The following is a 26,048-nucleotide window of genomic DNA, read 5'->3' as shown; positions in this document are numbered from 1 at the left end:
GGAGCCCTGAGGCACTCCACTATTCAGCTTTCGCCACTGGAAAAATTTACCATTTGGATTACGCTCTGTTTTATATTTTTTGACCAGTTCCCAATCCACAATAAGAACACTGCCCCTATCCCATGACTTTTTAATTTCTTGAGAATGTCTCATCAGGGACTTTGTCAAATGCTTTCTGAAAATCCAGATATATTGTATCAACTGGCTTACCTTTATCCATATGTTTATTTACACCCTCAAAAAAAATGTAGCAAATTGGTGAGGCAAGACTTCCCTTGGCTAAATCCATGTTTGTTTTGTCTCATTAAACTATGCCTATGTCAGTAATGTTGCTCTTTGATAGTTTCCACCATCTGGCAGTGCATGCAAATTTGTCTCATGCATTTTCACTGTGGATATCCTGAAAACCCGACTGCTTGAGAGTCCCCCAGGACAGGTTTGGGAACCTCTGAGCTAGAGCAACTCTTCTCATTATGTTTGCCTTCTTCCAAGATAGAGACACTATAATGAAGCTTTTCTTTAGGAATACAGCAGTTTTATCCTATGGACAGGAGGTTTGGCTTTTTCTTGACTTTTTTAAGGCCATGCAGGTCCGTAGGAAAACATTTCTTGCTAAGGTTTTGGTCCTTGGGGGCCTCTTTCATAATTTGATTTCCTTGAAAATATATTTTGCAGTTGAATAATGTTAAATATATTTTCTTCAAGCCTTCTCAATTGTGCTTTTTCTTAGTTTCCAAAAAGTGTGCTCAGGGACCCTAATTAGTAATGTTGGGTCTCCTTTTTTTTTTTTAGATTTCTTTTTACTCTTCTTTCTTTGTTAAATTCAAGCTCAGACTTTCCTGAGTTTAAGGACTTATGATATAGTTGGATTTGCTTTTGTGTTTTTCTTTTATACATTTATTTCATCATGAAGTCCTTTGTCAGTAGCAAGATATTCTAGTTTCATATTTTGTAAATTCAATAAAAAATAAAGTATAAAAAGGGATCTGGAAAATCCATAAAACATTATTAGGCAGGTAGGTAGACTAGAAAAAGCCATTGATAGCCCTCGGAGTGAGGAGCAAGAAATAGATCTACTTTTTGGGATGTTGCTGGGAATGTGTGACCCATACTAACCATTATCAGAGACTGGATATTGGGCTTAACTGCCCTTGCTCTGGCCCTGCCTTATGAGTTATAGGCCACAACATTTTTTTTGTGAAAACATCTCAGTTGTCTTCATGCCTGATATAATTATATCACCATCTTCCTTGATAGCTGCTGCCTTCCGCATTTCAGTAGTAATTTCATACCCAGATGCAGCAGCAGCAGCAGCACTGACCCTACCACACCTGAGGCACAGGCTGCAAACATTCAACCAATGTTAGCAATGGCCCTTGGTCAAAGGTGCAACATTCTGGTCCTTGAGGGCCACAAACCTTTTGAAACAACACAGACTAGATAATTTGCATGCATTTGGTTAAGAAAGTGGTTAACTGGCAGAGTGCAGTTACTCAAACCTCCTCCATTTGCACCAGAGCACTGCCTGCAGTGATCTGCTGCCAGGCACTGCCCTACAGCAGAGCCCTGGTATTCATTTCATGTTGGACAGCAGGATTACACCAGCATGTAAAGAATTCTATGCAGGACCCATGCTCACGTCTCTGCTGTTTTTTTTCCTTTGCTGTTTTGTTTTAGGGGTGGACTTCTCTGCAGGCTCTGGAAAGCAATAGTGAAATACAGAAAACCTGTCAAGACAACATCAGACATGGACGATTAGTTATCGTGGAGCATGGCAGCCTAAAGCAACATTCCACTCCATCCATAATTTATTTTATCGTGTTGTATATCTGTATATAGATTTTATTCTGTGCACCTAGTACTTTGACCATTGTAAATCGGTGGCCTGTAGAGTAGCAGAATTCATTTTGTTTCCCAATTAAGAAACTGTGATTGTACTGCTACATTTATCAGGAAAGAACACTAGAGCAGTCAGCCTTTCTAGTCTCCATCTACACTAGGTTTTTAACAGCTAGTGCTGTGATGTTTTAAGTTCATTAACAAAATTGCATTTTACATTCTTTCTATAATTACAGCTCTGTCTCGGAGGCCAATGTACTATAGTGCAAAAGTATTCCAGTAAGTAAGAAAAGCACTTACTGCATGCAAGAAAATGTACTCATTTTAACAGCACTTTTATATATGAATTTTAAAAGCACAAGAAGCATAATTAGGGGATGGGCGAAAAAAGTGAGCATGCAGCACCTGCACTGAGTGGATTTTAAAAGCTGTCAAGAATCACGTGCATCTCCCTTAGCATGCACATCTCGGGTGCAGGTGGGATAGGGGCATTTCAGGGTTTGAACCTGAGATGTGCACATAAATACTTAAGAGATCCAGCATGCACCAAGGGGCCCTGCCACAAAATTTTGTCTAAGTAAAAAAAAATAAAGAAAAATAGGCAGATCTGAAGTTTTAAAGAGTAGGGCAAACGAATGAAAGTGAAGGCTATCAAAGGGGGGAGGGGGGGTTGGAGGACCTCTCTCAACTGGGGACAAACTGGGAATAGGTTCAGAGCTTGCCCCTTTAAAAATCCCCCCGACTTATACAGTAGAAACAACATTTGCACACACACTTGTGTGCACCCACTTAAAATTTGGCACATGTGTGCATAATCAGACTATTTTATAATATGCACACCTATGTTATAAAATGACTGCATCCCTGGGAGTGGGCTGATGTAAATGCACCAATGTGTGGCCGTATGCAGGTTTGAAAGTTACTATCATAACACCCAACAGCTTTAACTTAAAATCTTCTGCTAATGAAGTAATGAGCTACAAAACAGTTCATTAGCGAAACAGAAAAATAACATTAAAATGTACAAAAATGAACAGAATCCCCATTAAAGCAAAAAACAAAGTATACCTTGGGCAAGTTAAGATTTTACAATAACATCAGTGTTAAATTTCCTAGCATTACCAAGCTAATGTAAAACTAAATTTGCATACCATTAAGTGTCAGATAATACAGTAATTAGCATATGTTTACAGGCAATGTTAATGCACTTTAATACAGTGGCCTTGTAAGAAGAATTAGCTCTTGCTCCATGTTTGTAAATTTAAGACACACAGTGTTTGTAATGGAAGAGCACTTTTGCACAATGTGAAAATGTACACCAGTTATGTGCCTGGCTGTAGGTGTTGTATAGTTCTCCTCCTCCATGTATCTATTAAAAAAAAAAAATTGCTGTTTTGACTGAAACTGGTTCTCCTCACTGTCTAGTTTTGTCTTCATTCTTCAACTGTACAGAGACAAGTGCAGGGCTCTACGGTGCAGCTGCAAACCTCTTCCCCTGCCGAGCAAAAGATCAAGTGAAAACAAGGCCTACAGCTCCCCCTCCAAGTCATATTCAAGGTCAATAAGTTTGGTACTTAGCCAGCCAAAGCTGGTGATTTAAATATCTTGCCCCAGAGCTGTGGGATCCAGGGGTGATCCGGGAAACTGTATCCCTGTGAGCCTGACTTCAGTGCCGGGAAAAATCATGGAAACTGTTATAAGGAATAAAATCACAAAACATTTAGATAGACATGGTTTGATGGGACCCAGCCAGCATGGATTTACCCAAGGGAAGTCTTGCCTCACAAATCTGCTTCATTTTTTTTTTGAAGGGGTGAATAAACATGTGGACAAAGGTGAACCAGTAGATGTGGTGTATTTGGATTTTCAGAAGGCATTCGTAAAACTCCCTCATGAGAGGCTTCTAAGAAAACTAAACCGTGATGGGATAGGAGGTGATGTCCTTTTGTGGCTTGCAAGCTGATTAGAAAACAGAAAGTAGGATTAAATGGTCAGTTTTCACAGTGGAAAAAGGTAAACAGTAGAGTGCCTCAGGGATCTGTACTTAGACCGGTGCTTTTTAATATATTTATAAATGATCTAGAATGGGGTACAATGAGGGAGGTAATCAAATTTGCAGACAACACAAAATTATGCAGAGTAGTTAAATCTCAAGAAGATTGTGATGAATTGCAGGAGGACCTTGCGAGACTTGAACATTGGGCTTCCAAGTGGCAGATAAAGTTGAATGTGGACAACTGTAAGGTGATGCATATAGCAAAAAATAACCCTTGCTGTAGTTACACAATGATTGGTTCTATCTTAGGAGTTACCACCCCGGAAAAAGATGTAGGCATCTTCTGTGGATCCATAAAGTCTTGAGGATGTGAATGAAGAGAAGAGGCATGGGGGGAGGCTTGCAGGAATGACGGCTACTACGTGGTGATTAATACCCTTATTCAATAAACATACACATGGTTAATGCGACTCCAACATTGCTTTATGCTTTAACGGCAAGAGGAAATGTGGGACAAAGGATTTGCATTCACAAATAAGCATGGGAGTAGCTTGCTTATTGCGGCGGTTACTACCCCAAACCAATTAAGCCTGATACTTCACTTTGAATACATGCTGAGGTAGATCTTAAAAAAGTACGCCGGATTTTATAAGATACACGCGTATCTTATAAAATCCGGGGTCGGCGCGCGCAAGGCTGCGCAAAAATCGGCAGCCTGCGCGTGCCGAGCCGCGCAGCCTGCCTCCATTCCCTCCGAGGCCACTCCGAAATCTGAGCGGCCTCAGAGGAACTTTCCTTCCACGTCCGCCCACCTTCCCCTCCCTTCCCCTATCTATCCCACCCCCAGCCCTACCTAAATCCCCCCCCCCCCTACCTTTTGCACGCCGCCTCGGCATCCCCCGGCATGGGCCGTGGGACTCGGGGCCGCCGGCCCACCCCCGAACCATCACCACGCCCCTGGACCTGCCCCAGACCACCCCTGACCCCAGCCACACCCCCAGGACATACCCCCTCCCACCCCTTTTACAAAGCCCCAGGACTTACGCGCATCCCTGGGCTTTGTGCGCGCTGGCAGCCTATGCAAAATCTGCGTGCATAAATCCAGCAGGATTTACGCGTGCAGGGCTTTTAAAATCTAGCCCATATATAGCGCAGCTCACTGCTTCAATGGCAGGGGGGAATGAAGATAAGAGGATTTAGTCAGACAACTACCAACAAGGACTAAATTGCACAGGTTGAGTAAACAAGCTTGGGAGTTTATTAACTCCTTCAAAAAAAGGAGTTAATAGTAGCTTGCTTGTTGTGGCAGTTACTACCCCTAACCAATTAGGCTTGATACTTCACTTTTATGCAGCTCCAGCACTGCTCTCTACATCAATGGCGGGGGTGGAAGGAAATTAGAACCAAAAATGTTACCAATAAGAGCCCTGACCCTCAGTGGTCAGAGTAACATAAGTATGAGAAAAATAACTGTGAAAGCTTACTGGGCAGACTGGATGGGCCGTTTGGTCTTCTTCTGCCGTCATTTCTATGTATTGGATAATACATTGAAAGCGTTGGCCCACTGTGCTATGGCGATCAAAAAAGCAAACAATGTTAGAAATTATTAGGAAGGGAATGGAAAATAAAACAGAGGATGTCATAATGCCTCTGTATTGCTTCATGATGAGACCGCACCTTGAATACTGTGTGCAGTTCTGGTCACCGCATCTCAAAAAGAATATAGCTGCACTGGAGAAAGTGCAGAGAAGGGCGACCAAAATGATATGGGGAATGGAACGGCTGCCCTATGAGGAAAGGCTAAAGAAGTTAGGGCTGTTCAGTTTGGAGAAGAGACGACTGAGGGGAGGGGGAGGGGGGGGAAATATGATAGAAGTCTACAAAATCATGAAAGGACTTGAACAAGTGAATGTAAATCAGTTATTTACTCTCTCAGCTAATAGAAGGACCAGGGGGCAGTTCATGAAGTTAGCAAGTAGCTCATTTAAAACAAATCGAAGAAATTTATTTTTCTCTCAGCGAACAGTTAAACTCTGTAATTCATTGCCAGGGGATATGGTTTCAGCAGTTAGTGTTATTGCGTTTAAAAAAGATTTGGATAAGTTCCTAGAGGTTAAATCCATAAACTATTATGGTAATTAATAAGCAATAGTAGCTTGTGATCTGTCTAATGTTTGTGTACTTGCCCAGTACATGTGACATGGATTAGCCACTGTTGGGCTTGAAGAACCCTTGGTCTGACCCAGAATGTTCTTAAAAAAAAGAGACAAGCATCCTAGGAGCAGGGCTTAAACTTTGTATCTGCCTCTCACTAACCGACTAAATATGGACATCCTTTGAGGTTTTCCCCAACTATTCAGCTTCAACCAAGATCCAGATCTTACTCCCAAAATGTCCTCCTTTGAAAGAAAGCTGCCATCATCACGTAGTGCAGGGCCTCTTTTCAGTGCTACCTGTATCCACCTCAGACCAGACTACAGGAACACAACCCCAGCACCACCAACCAAGAAACCACAGTTCTTGCTTCTGGCGAGCAGTTGCACATATATAAAAGTGGGTTTCTAAAAGCTGCCTTATACCAGATGGGATTCAGCTACATCTTCAGCTTGCAGCATGGCCCCTAGTGAATCCTGAGACTTCTCTGAAGCAGTAGCACCACTTCATATTCACTGCTTGCATATTAACAGGCATACACATTTCACTATGCTTACACCCTCCTGTTGATATCTAGCAGCTACTCATATGCAAGCAGGATGGTAGTCCTCACAGATGGCAGACATCAGATGGAGCCCGACGCGGAAAACTTTTGTCAAAGTTTCTAGAACTGTAACTGGCACGCCAAGCATGCCATTATCCGTGCGTGCAAGCAGGGTCCCCCTTCAGTCTTTTTTTTCTACGCGTTAGCTCCTCGCCCATGAGCCAACTCTGCTCTTATAGTATTTTTTTCTTCAACTTTCTTACCTGGTTTTCCAGTGTTTTCAGCAGTGGGTCCCTCTTCTCCAGTCAGTGTCCCTCCAGCAGCATAGTAGGTTTACTTTTGCCTTTCATTGCAGTCAATTCCTGGGGTGTCGTTCCTCCGTGACCACAGGCCATCGACCACTCACCGGCTGTTTTTCAGGACATCGTTCAGTTTTCAACAGTGCCCCCAGTGCTCGCAGACCATGTTGATTACCAATCCACCCAAGGTTTGCATCCTCTGCCTGGGGGCATACACGACAGCCATGGGTGTAAATTTGTGCGATCAGCTGACCCTCAAGGGCTGTCATGCCTGGCTGGGTAAGATGGAGAAACACTTTGGCCCCTCAGGTTTGTCCAGGGAGACAGGAGCCGGTGATAGGCCATCTCTGATCTCAAAGACATCAGGCTCTTCAGCTTCCTCGGCACCGGGGAAAGACTGGGCCGAGCATTGCGAAAAGTCCTGCAAGCGCCATCAGCAGACAGCTCTGGAACTGGTGCGGCACCGGCAGCTGCCGTGCCGCCACAATGCGATCCCATGGTGAAGTTCTCATTCTCTGGCAGACCCGGCAGTCCCAGGCATTCCCCACTGATATCGGTGCCAGGCTCTGAGGAGGCTCCAGTGACGCCGCTTCCTCCATCAGTCCTAGCTTCACCAGACTTCCAGGAGGAGTTGGACCACAGGGTCCAAATGGCAGTGCTCCAAGCCCTGCAAGATATCGAACCACCCCCCGTACTGGCCCCCATATCGGTGCCAGAGCCTGCACCATCGCTTTTGGCACCCTTGCTAGAGCGTCATGCAACCAGTGCCCAGGGACCCTCAGTCCCCCAGCAGCCACTGATGTCCCCTCCGGAACAATTCCCATTATTGCATCCTCCAAGGAGGAAGATTTGCTGCAGCCACTGGTGCCGTTGGTTCCGCCAGTCTGGAGACCAGAGTTCCCCAATCCTGTTCCTGGGCTGTCGGGAACCTCTGTGCCCAGACAGAAGAGCTTAGACAGGGTCTATCCACGCAGGCCCCCAAGGGACCTTACCCAGGAAGAGGGCCCATATGACCCCTGGGGAGATACCTCAGAGTCTTCTTCTGAGGACTTGGGTGATCTCCCATCATAATCTTTGCCACCAGATGAGAGGCATAGGTCTCCCCTGGAAGAGCTTTCCTTTGCAGGTTCTGGCTGGGCCATGGCTGAAGCAATCCCATTTCAGCTCCTCAAAGAGGACGCTCGAGTTAAGATGCTGGAAGTCCTTCTGTTTGTCGATGCCCCAAAGAAGATAAGTGGCTGTCCCAGTCCACAATATCTTTAAGGAATTTCTCCTTAGGATTTGGGATCGCCCGGTATCAGGATCCTCTGGATAACAGGAAGGCAGATGCCATCTCTCTGGTCCAACAGGCTTTGGGATTTGAGAGGTGCCACCTCCCTCACCAATCAGTTGTGGCAGAGTCTGCTCTCAAAAACACCAAGCGCTCCCGCACCCATGCCGCCACCCTTCTGGGCTGGGATCACAGGGCGCTGGCTGCCCTAGGTTGAAAAGTATATCAGGTCACTATGCTTATCACCCACATTGCTTCCTACCAATTATATATGACCCAATACAACCGTAACCTGTGGAAACAGGTCCAGGAGTTATCGGAACGCCTGCCACACCAGCAACAAAAGGCATTCTCTGCGGTAGTACAGCAGGGTCTGGAGGTAGGAAAACACGAGATGATGTCCACCTACGATGTTTTTGAGACAGTGGCAAGGGTAGCGGCAGGAGAAGCTGGTTGATCTGCCCTGCATGGGAGAGAATCTCTTCGGGGACAAGGTCAGTGATGCGGTAGCCCAATTGAAGGACCATCATGAGACCCTTCAGCAGTTATCAGCTAGCGCTTCCAATCCGCCATCCTCCATCAGGAAGTCCTCGCGATAAGGCTCGAGGAAATCCTATCATTAAAGGAAGTATTACCCTCCAGCCGCGTGGGCTCATATACCCCGAGCTGGTTTCTGGGGTCATTCCCACCAGCAGCAGATCCCCCCCCTCAGCCAGCCCCCAAGCAGAGCCCCACACCAGGGTTTTGACTGGGAGCGAGGAAGTGTGAGTCAGCTCACCATATTCCTGGCCTCCTGCCCTCCAGCTGGGGACAGGCTGCTTTGCTTTGCCCACCGCTGGCCCCTCGTTATATCAGACCGGTGGGTTCTCAGAAATCATTCACCAGGGGTATCGGCTGAATTCATGGGATGGCCTATGGACTATCCCCCACATCCATCGTGGGGTTCATCCGCTTCCCAGAAAATACTTGTGACACAGCTCTCACCCCTGCTAATGGCAGGAGCAGTAGAACCTGTTCCCGTCCGGCAGCAGGGTCGAGGTTTCTATTCGAGGTATTTCCCACTACCAAAGAGAACTGGAGGCCTACGCCTTATTCTCACTCTCAGAGCCTTGAACAAATTCCTTCAGAGGGAAAAGTTCAAAATGGTCTCTCTGGTCACCCTGATCTCACTCATCAAAAGAGGAGACTGGCTCTGCTCCCTTGACCTGAAGGATGCCTACTCCCACATTGTGATCTTACCACGTCACAGGAAGTATCTTCGCTTTGCGGTAGGAGCTCACTGCCAGTATTGAGTACTGCCATTTGTCCTGACTTCAGCCCCTCGTGTCTTCACCAAGTGCCTGGCAGTGGTGGGGGCGCACATCAGATGTCAAGGGTACATGTTTCCCCATCTTGGATGACTGGCTGGTCAAAAGCACCTCACAGCAGGGAGCGCTGCACTCTAAGTCTGAGCATCCAAGTGCTGCAATCTTTGACGTTTGTCATCAATTACCCCAAGACCCACCTCAGCCTGTTACCCCCATCTGGACTTCATAGGAGCCAGACTGGACCTGATTCAGGCCAAGTCGTTTCTGTCCCGTGATTGCACACTTGCCCTGTCATCACTGGTGGGGTTGGTCCATAGCCGTCGACAGGTTTCTACTTGTCTGCTGCTTTGTCTTTTGGGACAGATGGCTGCATCTGTCCATGACACCCCATTTGCCAGCATGAGCAGAGGTGCAATGGACATTGCAGGCATTCCAGGACCTAGAGGCATGTGTTTACATCATAACTTCTCTGCAGGACTCTCTGACCTGGTGGGAGACTCTATCCAACCTGGAGCAGGAAGTCCCTTTTCAGGTTGCTCCGCCTCAGGTAGTACTTACCACCGATGCCTCCCCCCACGGTTGGGGGTGGGTGGTGCATGTGGACGACCTCCACCAGCAGGGTCGGTGGACGGCTAAGGAATCTATGTACCAGATAAACTTCCTGGAGTTTCAGGCGATTTGTTATGCTTTTTGGGCATTTTGATACCGCTTGTCCCACAAGGCAGTCCTGATTTGGACAGACAAGCAGGTGGCAATGTGATACATCAACGAGCAGGAAGGCACAGGGTCATTCCTTCTCTATCAAGAGGAAGTACAGATTTGGTCCTGGGCTCTGTTGCAGGGTATGTTCCTGAAAGTGGTGTATCTAGCCGGAGCAATGAATGTGGTGGTGGTCCGTCTGAACCGTACGTTTCATCCACATGAGTGGTCACATTATCAGTCAGTGGCAGCCGGGAGTTTCAGCCAGTGGGGAACTCCGGGTGTGGATCTCTTTGCCTCCCCCTGCATCTGCAAGGTGAGCGATTTCTGCTCCCTGTTCAGGACGGACAGACTTCCAACCTTGGACACCTTTGCCCAGCATTGGGGCACAGGTCTTCTGTACATATATCCTTCCTCTTCTGCTGGTCATGAAGACTCTCTTGAAACTCCAGCAAGACCGGGGAACCATGATTTTCATGGCCCCATACTAGCCCAGCAAGGTCTGGTTCCTACTCCTTCGGGACCAGTCTGGTGACCGTGCCCGATCTGATAACAGGATCAGGGCAGACTGCGCCATCCAAACCTCCGAGCGTTAGCCTTGACGGCCTGGATGTTGAGCGCTTAAGTCTTGCAGCCCCTGGACCTCTGACAACCTGTCTCAGGTGCTGGTAGCTTCCAGGAAGTCTTAGCAACTGAAGTGGAGGCGGTTCTGTAGTGCGAGGGTCATGGCTTAGATACATTCACTTGCCACACTCTGAATTTGCTGAAATATTTATGGCACTTCTCCAAGGCTGGGCTAAAAACCAACTCTGTCAGGATACACCTGAGCACCATCAGTGCTTACCATGTCTGTGCAGCCCACAGTAGGACGCTTTATGCGGGGCCTGCTTCAACTGAAGCCTCCCCTCCTCTGGACTCCTATTGTGTCCTGGGACCTCAATGTGGTGTTGGTGCAGCTCATGCGAGATCCTTTCGAGCCTATGCACTCCTGCAATCTGAAGTTCCTCACCTGGAAGTTCCTCTTCCTGGTGGCGGTCACTTAGGCTTGCAGGGTTAGTGAGCTTCAGGCCTTGGTTACGAATCCACCCTACACAAGAGTCCTTTCAGGATAGGGTAGTCCTGCAGATGCATCCCAAGTTCCTGCCTAAGGTGGTGATTGATTTTCATCTCAATCAGTTCATCGTTCTACCCACCTTTTTTCCCCCCAAGGTCCTATTTGCACCAGGGCAAACAGGCTGTACCCACATTGGATTGCAAGAGGGCCTTATTCTTCTATTTAGAAGGCAAAGCAAGCCACAGACAATCCACTCAACTCTTCATATCTTTCGACAAGAATAGACTGGGAATTGCAGGGGGCAAGCAGACTCTGTCCAATTGGGTAGCAGATTCTATCTCCTTCTGCTATGCACAAGCAGGCCTTCAAGCTTGGAGGTCGGGTTAAGGCTCACTCTGTGAGGGATATGGTGGCGTCAGTAGCCCACTTGCAGGCGGTTCCTGTCGCCAAAATCTGCAGGGCTGAGACGTGGAGTTCTCTATACATGTTCGCTGCCCACAACTGCTTGGACAAGAATGGTCGACAAGAGAGTAGCTTCGGCCAATCTGTCCTTCACAACCTCTTCCAGGCTTAAACCTAACTCTCCCTACCTAAGGCCCATGATTTGGGATCAGGCTGCCTCTCTATTTTACCAACAGCACCACAGGTGTTCTTGTTCCCGATGGCACCTGTTTTCAGTGTAGGTTGGTAGTGTTCATTGCAGGGAGCAGCTTGTAGCTTGGTATTCACCCATCTGTGAGGACTACGATCCTGCTTGTCCTAGGAGAAAGCAGAGTTGCTTACCTGTAACAGGTGTTCTCCTAGGACAGCAAGATGTTAGTCCTCAGGAAACCCGCCTACCACCCCGCAGAATTGGGCTCTCTTGCGTTTTATTTTATATTTTTGCTCGTGAATTCTATGTTACAAGACTGAAGGGGGACCCTACGTGGATAGTGGCATGCTGGGCATGCTCAGTGGGTTAGTCAAAGTTCTAGAAAATTTGACAAAAATTTTCCGTGCCGGGCTCTATCTGATGTTGTCACCCATCTGCGAGGACTAATATCCTGCTGTCCTAGAAGAACACCTGTAACAGGTAAGCAACTCTGCTCTCAATTTACCCTTTAGTATTCATGAAAGCCTTCGGCAGGCATGACTAGGAAGTAAAGTAACACCAATACACTTTCAGGAATTTAACACAGCTGGCACTCAATCTAAATCAATATAAAGAAGAATCGTAACTTTCTTTACTGGAAGTGGTTCTTAAATTAGCTAAAACAAACTTGTTGGGTTACATAGCTGCTGCACTAAAAAGTTGCTGACATTTCATAGAACTCAGCATTTTCTGCTGTGGAACTTGTCATTCTACACTTTTCTCCCTCTTGCTTCAGTCCTAACCAATGGCATATGGGCAGCATACTGTTCCTTTCTGCCATTAGCACTGAGAGTGAAGCAAGCCTTTGGATATAGGGATCTATTTAGAGACAAGCCTGCTAGAGTATAGCATTTAATCCCACGTGGAAGAAATGGCTGGTTTGCATCCTAAGCCTCACCTCCTAGGCCCATGGCCATTACAAAGGAAGGTGGAAGCTGCACGCGACAATATCAATACTATTAAGTTAATAAAGAACAAGGTCAATTTAAAAAAAATAAAAAATTTTTAAGCCACCAGAGATCTTTACGAAAAAATAAAATATTTATCTTAAAACTGTCTTCTGCATACAAGATGTTTTTCCTCTGCAACCTGTCAGTGTTCATCTTCCTCAAACTCTGACCTCTTGTTACAAGATTCAGACAGATCAGGTCAAGCACTGTTTTAAGAACATAACACTTTAGGGCTTTTAAAGGAACCTTAGACAGACAATTGGCTAAAACTGATTTTAAGTTCTAATGCTAAACCTGTGCATAGACCAAGGATGGCAGAGCCCTTGTATGCCTATGACAAAAAAGTTTACCACATTTGCACAAAGAATAACAAGCAAACTATTGTAGGGGCTGACTTTAATAAACAGGCATAAAAGTGCATGACATGATTTTTATACTAGGAAGACAATAACTATGTAATGCAAACAAAAAATCTCGAGTCCCTTCAGGTGCTTACTTAACCTACTTCAGGTCTTTTCTTAAAAGGAACCTTGGAGCCATCCCTAAGAAGTTTCCAACGACACTGATGTTCTTAACATGGAAGTCAGCTTTCCAAAGTTTTTCTCCCTAAACAAACTGTAGGCCAGCCCGATAAGTTCTCAGGAGTTACTTGATAAAAGGCAGCACTGTAACAGACGTGATTTGGCAGGTGCAGCACTTTAGCTGACAGACTTGTACTTGATCCAAGGGTTTGGCCCTCGCACCTCGAAGGGCGCCTCATTACAATAGATGTGGTGGCTTAGTTCTTCCAACGGTGGCTCGGGGTCTGTAGTGGCAAATTGCGCAGCTTCTTCTATCGCCTTCCTTACTTCAATATCAATTTCCTGCAGTGTACAGCAAAGGAGAAGGCAGGAGTTACCCTTTACTAAAATCAGCAAAGCCTGGCCTCGGGTCCTGAAAAATCCAGCAAGAGTTGCTATGCTGCACTTCTGTCCCCCCTTCCAATAATATCTCCAAGGGCTCAGAAGCCCAGGCTGAAAAACATCCATGCAATAATAGAAGCGCTAATCCCGCTCTCCCGGTGGAGGCCCCATCAGGCCGGGTAAAACTGGAGCCCTGGCCTGCAGCACACATTTGCAAACCAAAGCGCCAGCATTCAGAATCTTCCTAAAGCTGAAGAACACTAAACCTGAAATAGGGAACACCCAAGCCCTTAATTGTCAAACCATATTCAAAATAAACATTGTGAGCTAAAAATCTGAAAGGCATCAGTACCATAATAGAGGGAAAAAAAATAGATAGATACCAAGAAACTTGTTATCATCAATAAATTCTTATACCAGCCCTGATGTTTTTATCTTTACAATTACTACTTACTGAGGCATCCTATTCAGCTGGTCCTGATACTTCCTCATATTCCTTTTGTAGTAAAGCGTGCCTTTCAACGTAGCATTAAATATAAAATACTAGGCTGGGCACGGCTTTGGTTTTCACAAACTTCTGTACATCAAATAGTTTCAGGCTGTAGGACACAGATGGAGAAATCCCAAAGGCTGATGGTGACCCTGCCATACACACTGTGCAGTAACACAGAGGCTCTCCTCTATCCATGTTATGACAACATGTTAACGCCCTCGCCCTTCAGCTCCAGGTTGGAGATTTGATGCAGTCCCAGTGGCTGAAGGTATGTAGTAAGCTTTCTTCCAAGGCAAGGCCTGACCTCTTCCCCCATTCCCCCCCCCCCCCAGCTCCTTGCTTGATTGAAATACCTTTAGTTCCTCCACGCTGGCAAGGTTGTGGTTTAACATTCTGTCTTTCAGCAGAGTAATAGGATCGCTCTTACTTCTCACTTCCTGAATTTCTTCTCGAGTACGATAGCTTATGAAAGAAGTAAACAAACAAAGACACATGGAAAAATACACACAATGAGAAGCAGTTCTTATATTGAAGGTAAAAACCCTGAAACAGAAATGCAAGGGAAGGAATTCAAGGCAACCCAACACAGGGAAGGGCTGTTCTGTCAGATCCTCACAGTGAAAATCTAGAATTGTACACCAAATGATTTTCATTCCTTTAAAAATTTCACATCTACACAAGTGGTTTGACTTTTCTGTTCCCTGCCTAAAAATATATAACAAAATGATAGCTGCTTTCTTCCGCATGCCTGGTTTTCTGTGAAGCCACATGTAAAGAGAGGGGAATAAAATAAAAGGCGACAGTCAGTGCTCATCCTGTGACTTTCCTCATTACAGACCTCAGATGAAAGATTAGCTGCTCTCACAGGTGACTGCTAATTTATCCATCAGAAGAGAAATGCCTTCCCTGCTGGGAATGGGGGGAAGGAAGCAGTAAAGATACTTCCACCTGTCGCCAACCTTGATCTCCAAAGCAAATCACCTCAGATTTTAACACTTCTGAGTATTTAATTCTCCATCTTATTCCAATACCCTCTAAATATCACAGCAGCAGCATCACAAGCTCAAAGCCATTTCGCTTATTCACATTCAGGCCAATACAGTAAACTCTGCGGGAGAGCCAGCGCTCCGAGGTGAGCGCCCGCTCTCCCAACGTGCGCCCAGGCACCTCTCCTGGGCGCGCGATTCAGTACTTAAATTTGGGCCCGCGCTAATAAGGAGGTGCTAGGAACACTAGCGCGTCCCTAGCGCCTCCTTTTTGGCAGAAGTGGTGGCTGTCAGTGGGTCTGGCAGCCGACGCTTAATTTTACCGGCGTCGGCTGTCGAACCTGCTGACAGCCACGGGTTCAGGACACGGAAGCCAGCAAAATTGGGCGTCCATTTTACAACCTGCGGACAGAGGGTTTTTTTTTCTTTTTTAAAGAAGTTTTTTTATTTTTTGGGCCTCCAACTTAATATCGCTATGCTATTAAGTTAGAGGGTGTACAGAAAAACAGTTTTTCCTGCTTCTCTGTACACTTGCCCGGTGCTGTCTGAAATTAACTCCTGCCTTTGGCAGAAATTAACTCCTGCCTTTGGCAGGAGTTAATTTCTGAGAGTAAAATGTGCAACTTGGCCGCACATTTTGCTTTCTGTATTGCGGGTGAATACCTAATAGGCTCATCAACATGCATTTGCATGTGATGAGTGCTATTAGTTTCGGGGGGGGGGGGGGGGTTGGCTGCACGTTTTCCATGCACTACCAAACGGGGGCTAATGGGGTGCTCGGCTGAGCACACGTTCTGTATTGGCCTGATAAAATTCCCAGCAGAGGCCACAGAGTGAGAGAAGACGGGGTATAGCCTTCTCTTACAGGAACCACAAGTCCCGACGTCCCACAAGGCCAACAGAGACTGACCTCATGTCCCATTTAGTCTTCCTCAGTAGAAGCAGACGTGGAACAGAAATGGCCAAGGGGTCTCTTGCATATGCACCTCTGTTCTTTTTCCAGGATTCTCATTGGTGATTTTGACTAAATTATACTTTGGTAATGCCTCCTTATTCCATAAAGTTTGCAGTCAATCAGGTTATAAAATATCAATAAGGTATTAAAATACCAATCCTGTTTGAGATCCATTTCTCTTTCACCATGTTTGTTTTTTTTTTTTTTTACTGACATTAAGGGGGATAAGATATGTTTTCTTAATTTCACCTGATTCCAGGATCACTCATGCTGTGTCCGTGATAACGATACGTCTGTAGCTCCATCAGAATAGGACCCTGCAAAAAAACAAAAAAGATGGAAAACTGAAAACCAATCCTGCCACACAACAGAAGCAGCTCTGCACCTGCTATGACACCTTCCAACAGCAGTCTGGCACCATCAAGCTCTCCCACACAATATTAATCTACCCTTGTATTCTCAAAAAGAACAAAGAACATTTACCTGCGTAAATGAAGGCTAGGTCCCACTCATCTTCACTCAATGATTCACCCAAGTCTCTCTCTCCCAGGCTTGAATATGCTTAGAGGGCTCCTTTAATTCAGCATTAAGCAGGCCATACAACTTGGAAATAATTCCCCAAACCGTATCAGCCTTATCACAGTAATTTTCAAATAAGGTTTTACCTCGAATCAGAGACTCAATAATCTCCTTAGAGAATATGAAATGCCTCACTTGGGCAAATGCTAAAAAGTCTGAATCCTTCAAATGATATTTGTCAATCAAATTAAGAGTTCCCCCCCTGCCATCACTTGTTCAATGCAATAAATCCCTTTGGCCCTCCAACACTCAAAGGCTCTAGTGTCTGAACAAGCAGGAGAATCATTATTATAAAGAGATGTGTCAGGTAAAAGTAGCACCATTTACCAACTAGTTTAGCTCTCCATCGAGACCAGACCTGCAAAATGTTACTCAACGTGAATGGACTGCAGGGGTTCTTTTCTCGTGTGTAGGCATGTGCACGCATTCTCATTGCGTGGCGGTTGCATGTGCTGGGATCTGTGTGCGTAAGGCCATGGCCTGGATTTGAGTGTGTACGCCTGCAATCTAGACCAGAGCACATATTTGCAGGGTTCTTATGCGCATAAAATTGTATGTTTTTTAAAAAATAAAAACAGATTTATCATAAAATTGCAACCTAAACTTGAGCGTGTATTTGCACAGCTAATAGCCTATACGAGCGTGTATTTGCGCATATACGTCTGTGTGTACAACTGCAATGCAGTTTTGAGCGCATCCTTGCATGTGTCCTGGAGGGGTGTGTATGTACGCCCAGGTGGCATTGGTGTACGCACAGGAGGTTTGCCGTCTGATAGCAATTCAGTCCTCACTCTCTCTCCGTTTGTATCAGCGCTGTTTAGATGCTCAAAGTGATTTGACTACTACAAGCTTTTGCCTATGTTGGGACATCCCCTTGGTCTATGGTTTTCTCTGGAGGGGGAGTAGATTGGGAGGCGAGGCAATGGTCAGTTCTCCCTTGTTCCCGAGGGCAGAAGCTTCCGCGAGAGAGGTTGGAGAGAGCAAGGTTGGGCCTATGAACTCTGGTATAGATTCATCCTCCTCCTCCTGGGTGAAATGTTTCCAGGGCCTGCGGACCATTCTGCAGGGGTGCCCAGCGAAGGCAAAAGTAACCTACTATGTGCTTGGGCCTCCCATTTGTCAGTCATGGCTGGCAAATGCCACAGGGAGGCTGTCTCTGGTGATGTTCAAGAGGGTGTGGATCATGAGATATTGGAGGATTCAGATTGGCTCTCTCACTTCTAGAAGAGGGAGAACATGCATATAATTGAGAGCTGCTTTGGACTCTGCTAGGATTTCTTTTTTTCACAGAGATGTCTTGCTGAGTTTGTTGGCTCAGACCCTGAATAGATTTAGTGTGGCTGGAGGTCAATTTAAGTTAAGTATCCTGTTTCTTTTCCCCCCGTATCCAAGTCAAGAGATGTTGGATTTAAAGAAGGCAAATACAGCTCTCAAAGTTCCCTATTTCCACATGGAAACTCAGGTTCAAATCTCTGAGGTCCATCATAGCAGCAGTACACAAGGGAGAGTTCTTGGCATCTCTCGCTTTGATAGAGGCATATCTGCACATAGCCATCAGGCCGGAGCACCAGAGATTCCTGAGGTTCATGGCTTTAAGGGAGCATTTTCAGTTTCAAGCCCTTCCCTTCGGCTGGTGACGGCTCCACATACCTTACCAAGGTGATGATGGTGGGGGCAGATGCACTGCAAAAGGAGGGTATGTTGGTGTTTCTGTATCTGGATGACTGGCTTATTCATGCAAAATCAAATGACCTCTGGTTGACAATCAGTACAAAAGGTACCGATGCACTTATCTCTAGGATGGGTGGTGAACCTAGCAACAAGCTAGTCCTCTTACAAACTCTAGCAGAGAGAGTTTCTCATGGAGAGAGAGACTGTTGAAATTGCAGAGTCAGATTAGGCTTCTGCTAGAGCTTTCGGTGCCCAGCTCTGGGATTATTTACAGGTCTGGGTTCTATGGCATCGACATTGGAATTAATGCATTGGGAGTTTGCATATGCAGCCTTTGTGTGTGTGTGTGTGTGGGGGGGGGGGGCTCTTCTCCCACTGGAATCCATTATTGGAAGAGTTTCATCTTCCTCCTCCGTTAGAGGGGGAAGCCAGGTTCAGTCTTTTGTGGTGCCTACTCGCACCAATGTGAATTGGATAATAGTCACCAGCAATGCAAGCCTCTCTGGTGGAAGGTAGTGTGGCAAGATTAGTTGGCACAGGGTCAGTGGTCTAAACAGGCAACCTCATGGCCTAATAAATCGGTTAGACGTGAGAATGGTGCATTTCATGTTGCTTGCCTGTCTGCCAAGGTTATGCAGCCTTCCAATACAGATCCTATCAGACAATGCGATAACGGTGGTCTACATCAACCATCAAGGCAGAACCAAGAATCAGGCAGTGGCCTGAGAGGCCTGAGAGTTGATTCTCTGGGCAGAACAGCACTTGGCACAGCTGACAGTCTCACATCACTGGAGTAAACTACATTAAGGTGGATTTTATCAGTCAGAAAGTTAGAACCCGGGGAATGGGTGCTGTCGGAGGCAGCAATGTATCTCATTCACAGAAGATGGAGATATCCCGACCAAAGAGAATACGAAGGCATTGTGTTTTTACAGCCACTGAACAAAACAAGAAAATTGGAGCTCTGGTGCTGCCGTGGACGCGAGGGATTCTTCATCTTCCCTCCCCATGGCCTCTGGTGGACAAGGGATTACAGCAGATAGAGAAACATCCAGGCAATTTGATCCTGGTAGCTCCAAAGTGGCCACATCGACCATGCTTCCCAGATCTGATCAACATGAACATAGATGGGCCCTTAAGGTTCGGACATTGGTTGACATATATCCACAATTGCTTTTTGAGGAGAATACTGAAGAGCAGAGCTTCCTGCATGGGTATATGTAAGCTGATGTCAGCTTTGAAATCTGACACAGTCTCCCATCTGCTATCAGGAGCACACTATACCCATTGGTCCTGAATCCATCTGTCTACACTAAGGAAAACGAAATTATCAGGTATGTAATTTCTCCATTTGTGATGGAGAAGGTACAGAGAAGGGCGACCAAAATGATAAAGGGGATGGAACAGCTCCTCTGAGGAAAAGCTGAAGAGGTTAGGGCTGTTCAATGTGGAGAAGAGATGGCTGAGGGGGGATATGATAGAGGTCTTTAAAAAGCATGAGAGGTCTTGAACGAGTAGATGTGAATCTGTTATTTACACTTTCAGATAATAGGAGGACTAAGGGGCAATCCATGAAGTTAGCAAGTAGCACATTTTAGACTAATCAGAGAAAATTATCTTTCACTCAACGCACAATTAAGCTCTGGAATGTGTTGCCATAGGATGTGGTTAGTGCAGTTGGGTTTAAAAAAGGTTTGGATAAGTTCTTGGAGGAGAAGTCCATTAACTACTATTAATCAAGTTTATTTAGGGAATAGCCACTGCTATTAATTACATCAGTAGCAAGGGATCTTCTTAGTGTTTGGGTACTTGGCAGGTTCTTGTGGCCTGGTTTGGCCTCTGTTGGAAACAGGATGCTGGGCTTGATGGACCCTTGGTCTGACCCAGCATAGCAATTTCTTATGTTTTTATGAAGAAAACACAGAACATCTGGATGCATGGACAGGGAATAACCTTGTACTTTACTCGTTCAAGACCTCTCATGCTTTTAAAGACCTCTATCATATCCCCCCTCAGCCATCTCTTCTCCACGTTGAACAGCCCTAACCGCTTCAGCCTTTCTTCAGAGGAGCTGTTCCATCCCCTTTATCATTTTGGTCGCCCTTCTCTGTACCTTCTCCATCGCAACTGGAGAAATTACATACCTGATAATTTCGTTTTCCTTAGTGTAGACAGATGGATTCAGGACCAATGGGTATAGTGTGCTCCTGATAGCAGATGGGAGATTGAGTCAGATTTCAAAGCTGACATCAGCCTACATATACCCATGCAGGAAGCTCTGCTCTTCAGTATTCTCCTCAAAAAGCAATTGTGGATATATGTGTGCTCTGATAACTTGGTTAACTTGATTAACTTGGACTGGTTCAACTGATTTCCAATTGGAGACCGCCAGTGCACTCGACCAGATAATGCTGACACCCGGCAACTATGGGTGTCGAATTAGGGTAATACCTGGCTAACCCATGCTTGTCTTGTTCTCTGGGCTTGTCACCTGAGGTTCCCGGATTCCGGGGCAGCCGTGGGTGGGTTGTTGAGTCCATCTGTCTACATTAAGGAAAACGAAATTATCAGGTAAGTAATTTCTCCATTTCCTAGCGTGTAGCCATATGGACTCAGGACCAATGGGATGTACAAAAGCTACTCTCGAACTGGGTGGGAGGCTGCTCATGGCCTGCTTAGTACTGCCCTTGCAAAGGTTGTATCCTCCCGGGCCTGGACATCCAGGTGGTAGAACCTGGAGAAGGTACGTATGGAGGACCACGTCGGCGCCCGACAGATCTCGGCAGGCGACAGCATCTTGGTTTCCGCCCAGGACACTGCCTGGGCCCTTATAGAATGGGCCTTGAGCTGTAGAGGTGGGAGTTTCCCTGCCTCTATGTAGGCTTCCTTGATTACTTCTTTGATCCAGCGGACTATGGTTGCCCGCGAGGCCGCTTCCCCCTATTTCTTCCCGCTGTGAAGGACGAACAGGTGGTCCGTCTTTCGTACAGATTCCAATCTTTCCAGGTATCGGACTAGGAGTCGGCCGACGTTAAGATGGCGAACAAGTCGTGAGTTTTCAGAGTCCTTAAGTTCGTCTGGAGATGGCAGCGAGATTGTTTGGTTTAGATGAAAATGAGAAACCACCTTCGGAAGAAAAAAAAGAGGGGACAGTGCGAAGCTATATGGATCCCGGTGTGAACCTGAGGAACGGTTCCCGACAGGATAGTGCTTGAAGCTCGGAGATGCGATGGGCTGAACATATTGCCACTAGGAATGCAGTCTTCAAGGTCAGGAGCTGTAGTGACAGACCATGTGTAGGTCTGAAGGAAGCTCCCGCTAGGGGCACCGGCCACTTTAATGGTGGTCAGATTTGTTTGACCCCTATCAGGAAGCAGGAAACATCTGGATGGGTTGATAGACTGAACCTTAAGGGAGTTAAGAGACAACCACTTCTTCAAGCCGTCCTACAGAAATTCCAGGATCGTGGGGATTTTGACTGTCCGTGGAAGGATTTTGCGGTCCTCACATCAGGCTTTGAATACTCTCCATATTCGTATGTAAGCTAGAGATGTGGAGAACTTGAGTGCTTGGAGCAAGGTGTCAATCACTGCCTTAGAGTATCCGCTCTTCTTCAGGCGAGTCCTCTCAATGGCCAGACCGTAAGCGAGAATAGAGTTGGGTCTTCGTGGAGGATTGGTCCTTGCCGGAGAAGGTCCCTGTGTGGAGGAAGGCACAGAGGGTTCCCCGCAAGAAGTCTTCGCATGTCTGTGTACCATGGCCTTCTTGGCCAGTCCGGGGCCACTAGAAGTACTAGCCCCCTGTGGTGTTCTATCTTGCGGATGATCCCGCCCAGTAGTGGCCATGGGGAAAAGTGTGCAGCAGGTCTTCCTGTGGCCAGGTCTGGATGAGGGCGTCGATTTCCCCGGAGTGTGGTTCTCGTCTGCGGCTGAAGAACTTGAGGACTTGGGCATTGGACCAAGTTGCCAGGAGGTCCATGGCTGGGGTTTCCCAGCAGTTTACTATCAACTGGAAGACTGTGGTCGACAGAGTCCATTCCCCTGGGTCTAGCTTCTCTCTGCTGAGGTAGTCCGCAGAGACGTTGTCTTTTCCCACGATGTGGGCGGCTGAGATTTCTTGCAGGTTTGCTTCCACCCACGCCATGAGAGGGGGGGTCTATTTCCAGGGACACCTGTTGGCTTCTGGTTCCTCCCTGGCGGTTGATGTAGGCCACAGTTGTGGCGTTGTCCGACATGACTAACAGATTCTCCCAGGAGTTTGTGACCGAATCGTAGGCAGGCTAGTCTGACTGCTCGGGCTTCCAGTCGGTTTATGTTCCATCCTGCCTCTTCCTCGTCCCATTGTCCCTGGGCCGTCAGTTCCTGGCAGTGGGCTCCCCACCCTCGCATCCATGGTGAGCAAGATCCAGTTCAGTGGGAATAGTTTTACTCCCTTGCTCAGATGGTCTTCCTGTAACCACCATTGGAGCTGGGTCCGAACCTCTGCTGGTAGCTGGAGGTGAATGGAGTAGTTCTGGGACGTCGGGTTCCTTCGTGACAGTAGGGAACGTTATAGTGGGCGCATGTGGGCCCTTGCCCATGGAACGACTTCCAGGGTTGATGTCATGAGACAGAGGACTTGGAGGTAGTGCCATACCTTGGGGCGAGCATAGTTCAACAGTTTTCGCAGTTGACCCATCAGTTTCCTTCTCCTTGGAGGAGGGAGGACAATCTTATCTTGCTTGGTGTCGAAGTGGACTCCCAGGTACTCTAGCGACTGGGAGGGCTGTAGGCAGCTCTTGGATGTGTTGATGACCCACCCGAGATTCTGCAGTAGATTTCTTGGTGGTCGCCTGGTGACTTTCCTCTGGAGATTTTGCCCTGATCAGCCAATCATCCAGGTAAAGATGTACGAGGATTCCTTCTTTACTCAGTGCTGCCGCCACTACCACCATGATTTTGGTGAAGGTCCGAGGGGCGGTAGCTAGTCTGAAGGGTAGCACCCGGAACTGGTAATGATGGTCCAGTATCGCGAAGCGTAGGAAGCGCTGATGGTCGTGATGGACCGGGGTGTGGAGATAGGCTTTGGATAGATCCAGTGAAGTCAGGAATTCTCCCGGCTGTACTGCCCTTATGACTGAGCGTAGGGTTTCCATGCAGAAGTGTGGTACTCTCAGGTAACTATTGACGGTCTTGAGGTCCAGGATAGGCCGGAACGTTCCCTCCTTCTTGGGAATAAGATAGATGGAATAGTGACCAGTATTTTGTTGGTGCGTGGGCACTTGTGTTGTCGTCTTTAGGCTGAGTAGTTTTGTCAGTGTGGTTTCCACTGCCATCCTCTTGGAGAGGGCGTGGCACGGTGATCTTACAAATTTTTCTGGAGGGATGCTGTGGAAGTCCAGATAGTATCCCTCTCGAATGATGGTTAGGACCCACTTGTCCGACGTTATCTCGACCCATCTTTGGTAGAAGAGGGAAAGTCTGCCCCCTATGGCATCTTCCTGTGGATGGGTCTGCTGATTCTCATTGTAGGGTATGGCCAGAGCCTGTACCTGAGCCTGCTACCCTCTGGACTGGGACCTGCCTGTGGGGCGAGGTGCTTGGTAGTATGTGTTCTTGTAGGGTCTAAAGCGCTGGGCTCCTCTGCCCTTGGTTCTGCGGGGAGAGGAGCACTGGTTTCTTTTGTTCCTGTCCTCCGGTAGATGAGGTACTGGAGATTCACCCATTTGTTGGCTAACTTCTCCAATTCTGTTCCGAACAAAAGGGATCCTTTAATAGACTTAGTTTTTGGGTACTTGCCAGGTTCTTACGGCCTGGATTGGCCATTGTTGGAAACAGGATGCTGGGCTTGATGGACCCTTGGTCTGACCCAGTATGGCATGTTCTTAGGCAATCTCGTAAGGTTCGCTTTGGAGGTCTCATCGGCTGACCAATTTCAAAGCCATAGTTGTCTTCTGGCTACCACTATGGAGGAGACGCCCCTGGCTGAGGTGTGCACTAGATCAGAGGTCGCATCCGTGAGGAAGGATATCGCCGGTTCTAATGTTTCAGCAGACGTGTTTGCGTCTCTGGAGAGACATAAGCAGGCATGTGTTACAACGGCGCAGCAGGACATGATTTGCAGGGTCATTGCTGCTACATCAAAGGACTGTTTAAGGATGGCTTCCTGACATCTGTCCTGGGCATCCTTGAGTGCCGCTCCTCCTTCGACCGGGATGGTTGTGCGCTTAGAGATGGCGCAGACCATGGCATCCACTTTTGGGAACTGTAGGAGTTCCTTGGCCATGGGTTCCAAGGGGTATAGGGCTTCTAGAGCCCGTCCTCCTTTGAAGCTGGCCTCTGTGGCATTCCATTCCAGATCAATAAGTTGTTGTACGGCCTGCAACATAGCATGAGGCCTGACGGAGGGGACACCAGGATGGGGTTAGTCTTTGGCTCCGCTGTGGTACCCATACCTGGAATGGCCAGCATCTTCAGGGTGAGACATACGAGAGGTGGTAATTCATCTTCGGAGAAGAATCGCAGCATGGTTCGGTATGATTCCATCCCTGGAGGGATTTCCCCTTCCTCCAGGGAGTCAGTCTCATCCCCTGAGGTGTCTGTATCACTGTAGAGATGCTCTTGCCTAGGTGGAGCACATCTTGAGAGGACTGAGAGGTGCTTGGAGGATCTTGTGCTTCTGTTGGGGACTGGGACTGTGTCGCCGGCGGTGCCGATTGCGCCTGGACAAAGGTTTGCAGCCCTTTGAAGAATTCCACCCAGGAAAAAGGTCCTTGGGTCCATATTGAGTCCCGGCGGATTTACGGTGGAAGCCCCCAGGTGCCTTCCTGCGTAGGCGCCGAGTCAGAGATACAGAGGTCCGGAGTTCTATCGTTAGTGGATCCGGAACCCTCTACTGTCTGTGGGGGGCCTTGCTTTGGTTCCCCTTGAGCCTCTTTGCACTGCTGGCATAGGGCAGAGGCCACTTCAGGTTGCGCAGCTCTCAAGTGGCAGGCTGGGCAGAGGACTTGTCCCTTGATCTTCTTGGCTGGCGGTGCCATGACTTATGCACGTGGAGTGATTCAAAACTCTTCTGTGCACGTTGGTATGCGCACCGGGAGGCTTGGTTGTGTGCTCTGGGTGCGCCGACGATGTGCGTGCAGGATGCATGCGCAGGCTACAACTTTGTGCGCACGGGCCTATTTTGTATAGATTGTATTGTTTATAAGGTGTTTAAGAATATTGTATATTATAGGTATTTTACTGTCCTACGGAGTCTAATCTGTGGTCTACAGGAACAGAAATTAGCAGGTAAGAACCAAATTTCCTGTACCATATAAGATGGAAATTCCGTGTGCCCAAGAGCACTTGGATAATTACCTTTCCAGACCTGCAGTGCTCCGCGGCAAACTTTGTTGCTTCTCGGACACACAGGACATCCATACCATCCACCTGTTAATAAAAGCACAGAGCAGAGCATCAGGAGAAAAAGGCAGAACAGCTAGACAAGCTCAGTAGGTATTCAGACACCTCAGATATGGGAGCTACACAGGAATCATAACCCTGAGATCAGGGAGAAGATAGAGCGAGATATCAGCGAAAGCGATAGCAGAAAACTCGGAATAATTGAGTACCCAGAAAGAAAGGCTCTGTGTTATCTAAACCTGAGAAGACTTATGTAGATAGGAAACAATTTGCCGACTAACCTGAACCAACAATTAATTGCAAAAAAATTCAACCAGTAAATTAGAATAAATAAAGG

The 26,048-nt window shown here is 47.0% G+C and overlaps 2 protein-coding genes across 4 annotated transcripts in view; one reads left to right on the top strand and one right to left on the bottom strand.

The window, feature by feature from the left end:
• The window catches only part of MAP3K15 (mitogen-activated protein kinase kinase kinase 15), a 257,005-nt gene extending 253,762 nt beyond the window's left edge, over nt 1-3,243 (top strand). For both annotated transcript variants that reach the window (XM_029603361.1, XM_029603362.1), the window contains one exon: nt 1,678-3,243. In XM_029603361.1, the coding sequence (XP_029459221.1) occupies nt 1,678-1,759 (82 nt within the window). In that variant the 3' untranslated portion in view covers nt 1,760-3,243. The remainder of the gene's footprint in view (nt 1-1,677) is intronic.
• Nucleotides 3,244-13,122: 9,879 nt separating this feature from the next.
• The window catches only part of PDHA1 (pyruvate dehydrogenase E1 alpha 1 subunit), a 58,513-nt gene continuing 45,587 nt past the window's right edge, over nt 13,123-26,048 (bottom strand). For both annotated transcript variants that reach the window (XM_029603359.1, XM_029603360.1), the window contains 4 exons: nt 25,667-25,738; nt 16,329-16,396; nt 14,492-14,600; nt 13,123-13,606 (listed from right to left, as the gene is read on the bottom strand). In XM_029603359.1, coding sequence (XP_029459219.1) covers nt 13,442-13,606; nt 14,492-14,600; nt 16,329-16,396; nt 25,667-25,738 — 414 coding nt within the window. In that variant the 3' untranslated portion in view covers nt 13,123-13,441. The remainder of the gene's footprint in view (nt 13,607-14,491; nt 14,601-16,328; nt 16,397-25,666; nt 25,739-26,048) is intronic.

Source organism: Rhinatrema bivittatum, chromosome 5, assembly GCF_901001135.1.
Source record: "Rhinatrema bivittatum chromosome 5, aRhiBiv1.1, whole genome shotgun sequence".
In the NCBI taxonomy this organism is placed as follows: Eukaryota; Metazoa; Chordata; class Amphibia; order Gymnophiona; family Rhinatrematidae; genus Rhinatrema; species Rhinatrema bivittatum.
This window is presented reverse-complemented; position numbering and strand designations above follow the sequence as displayed.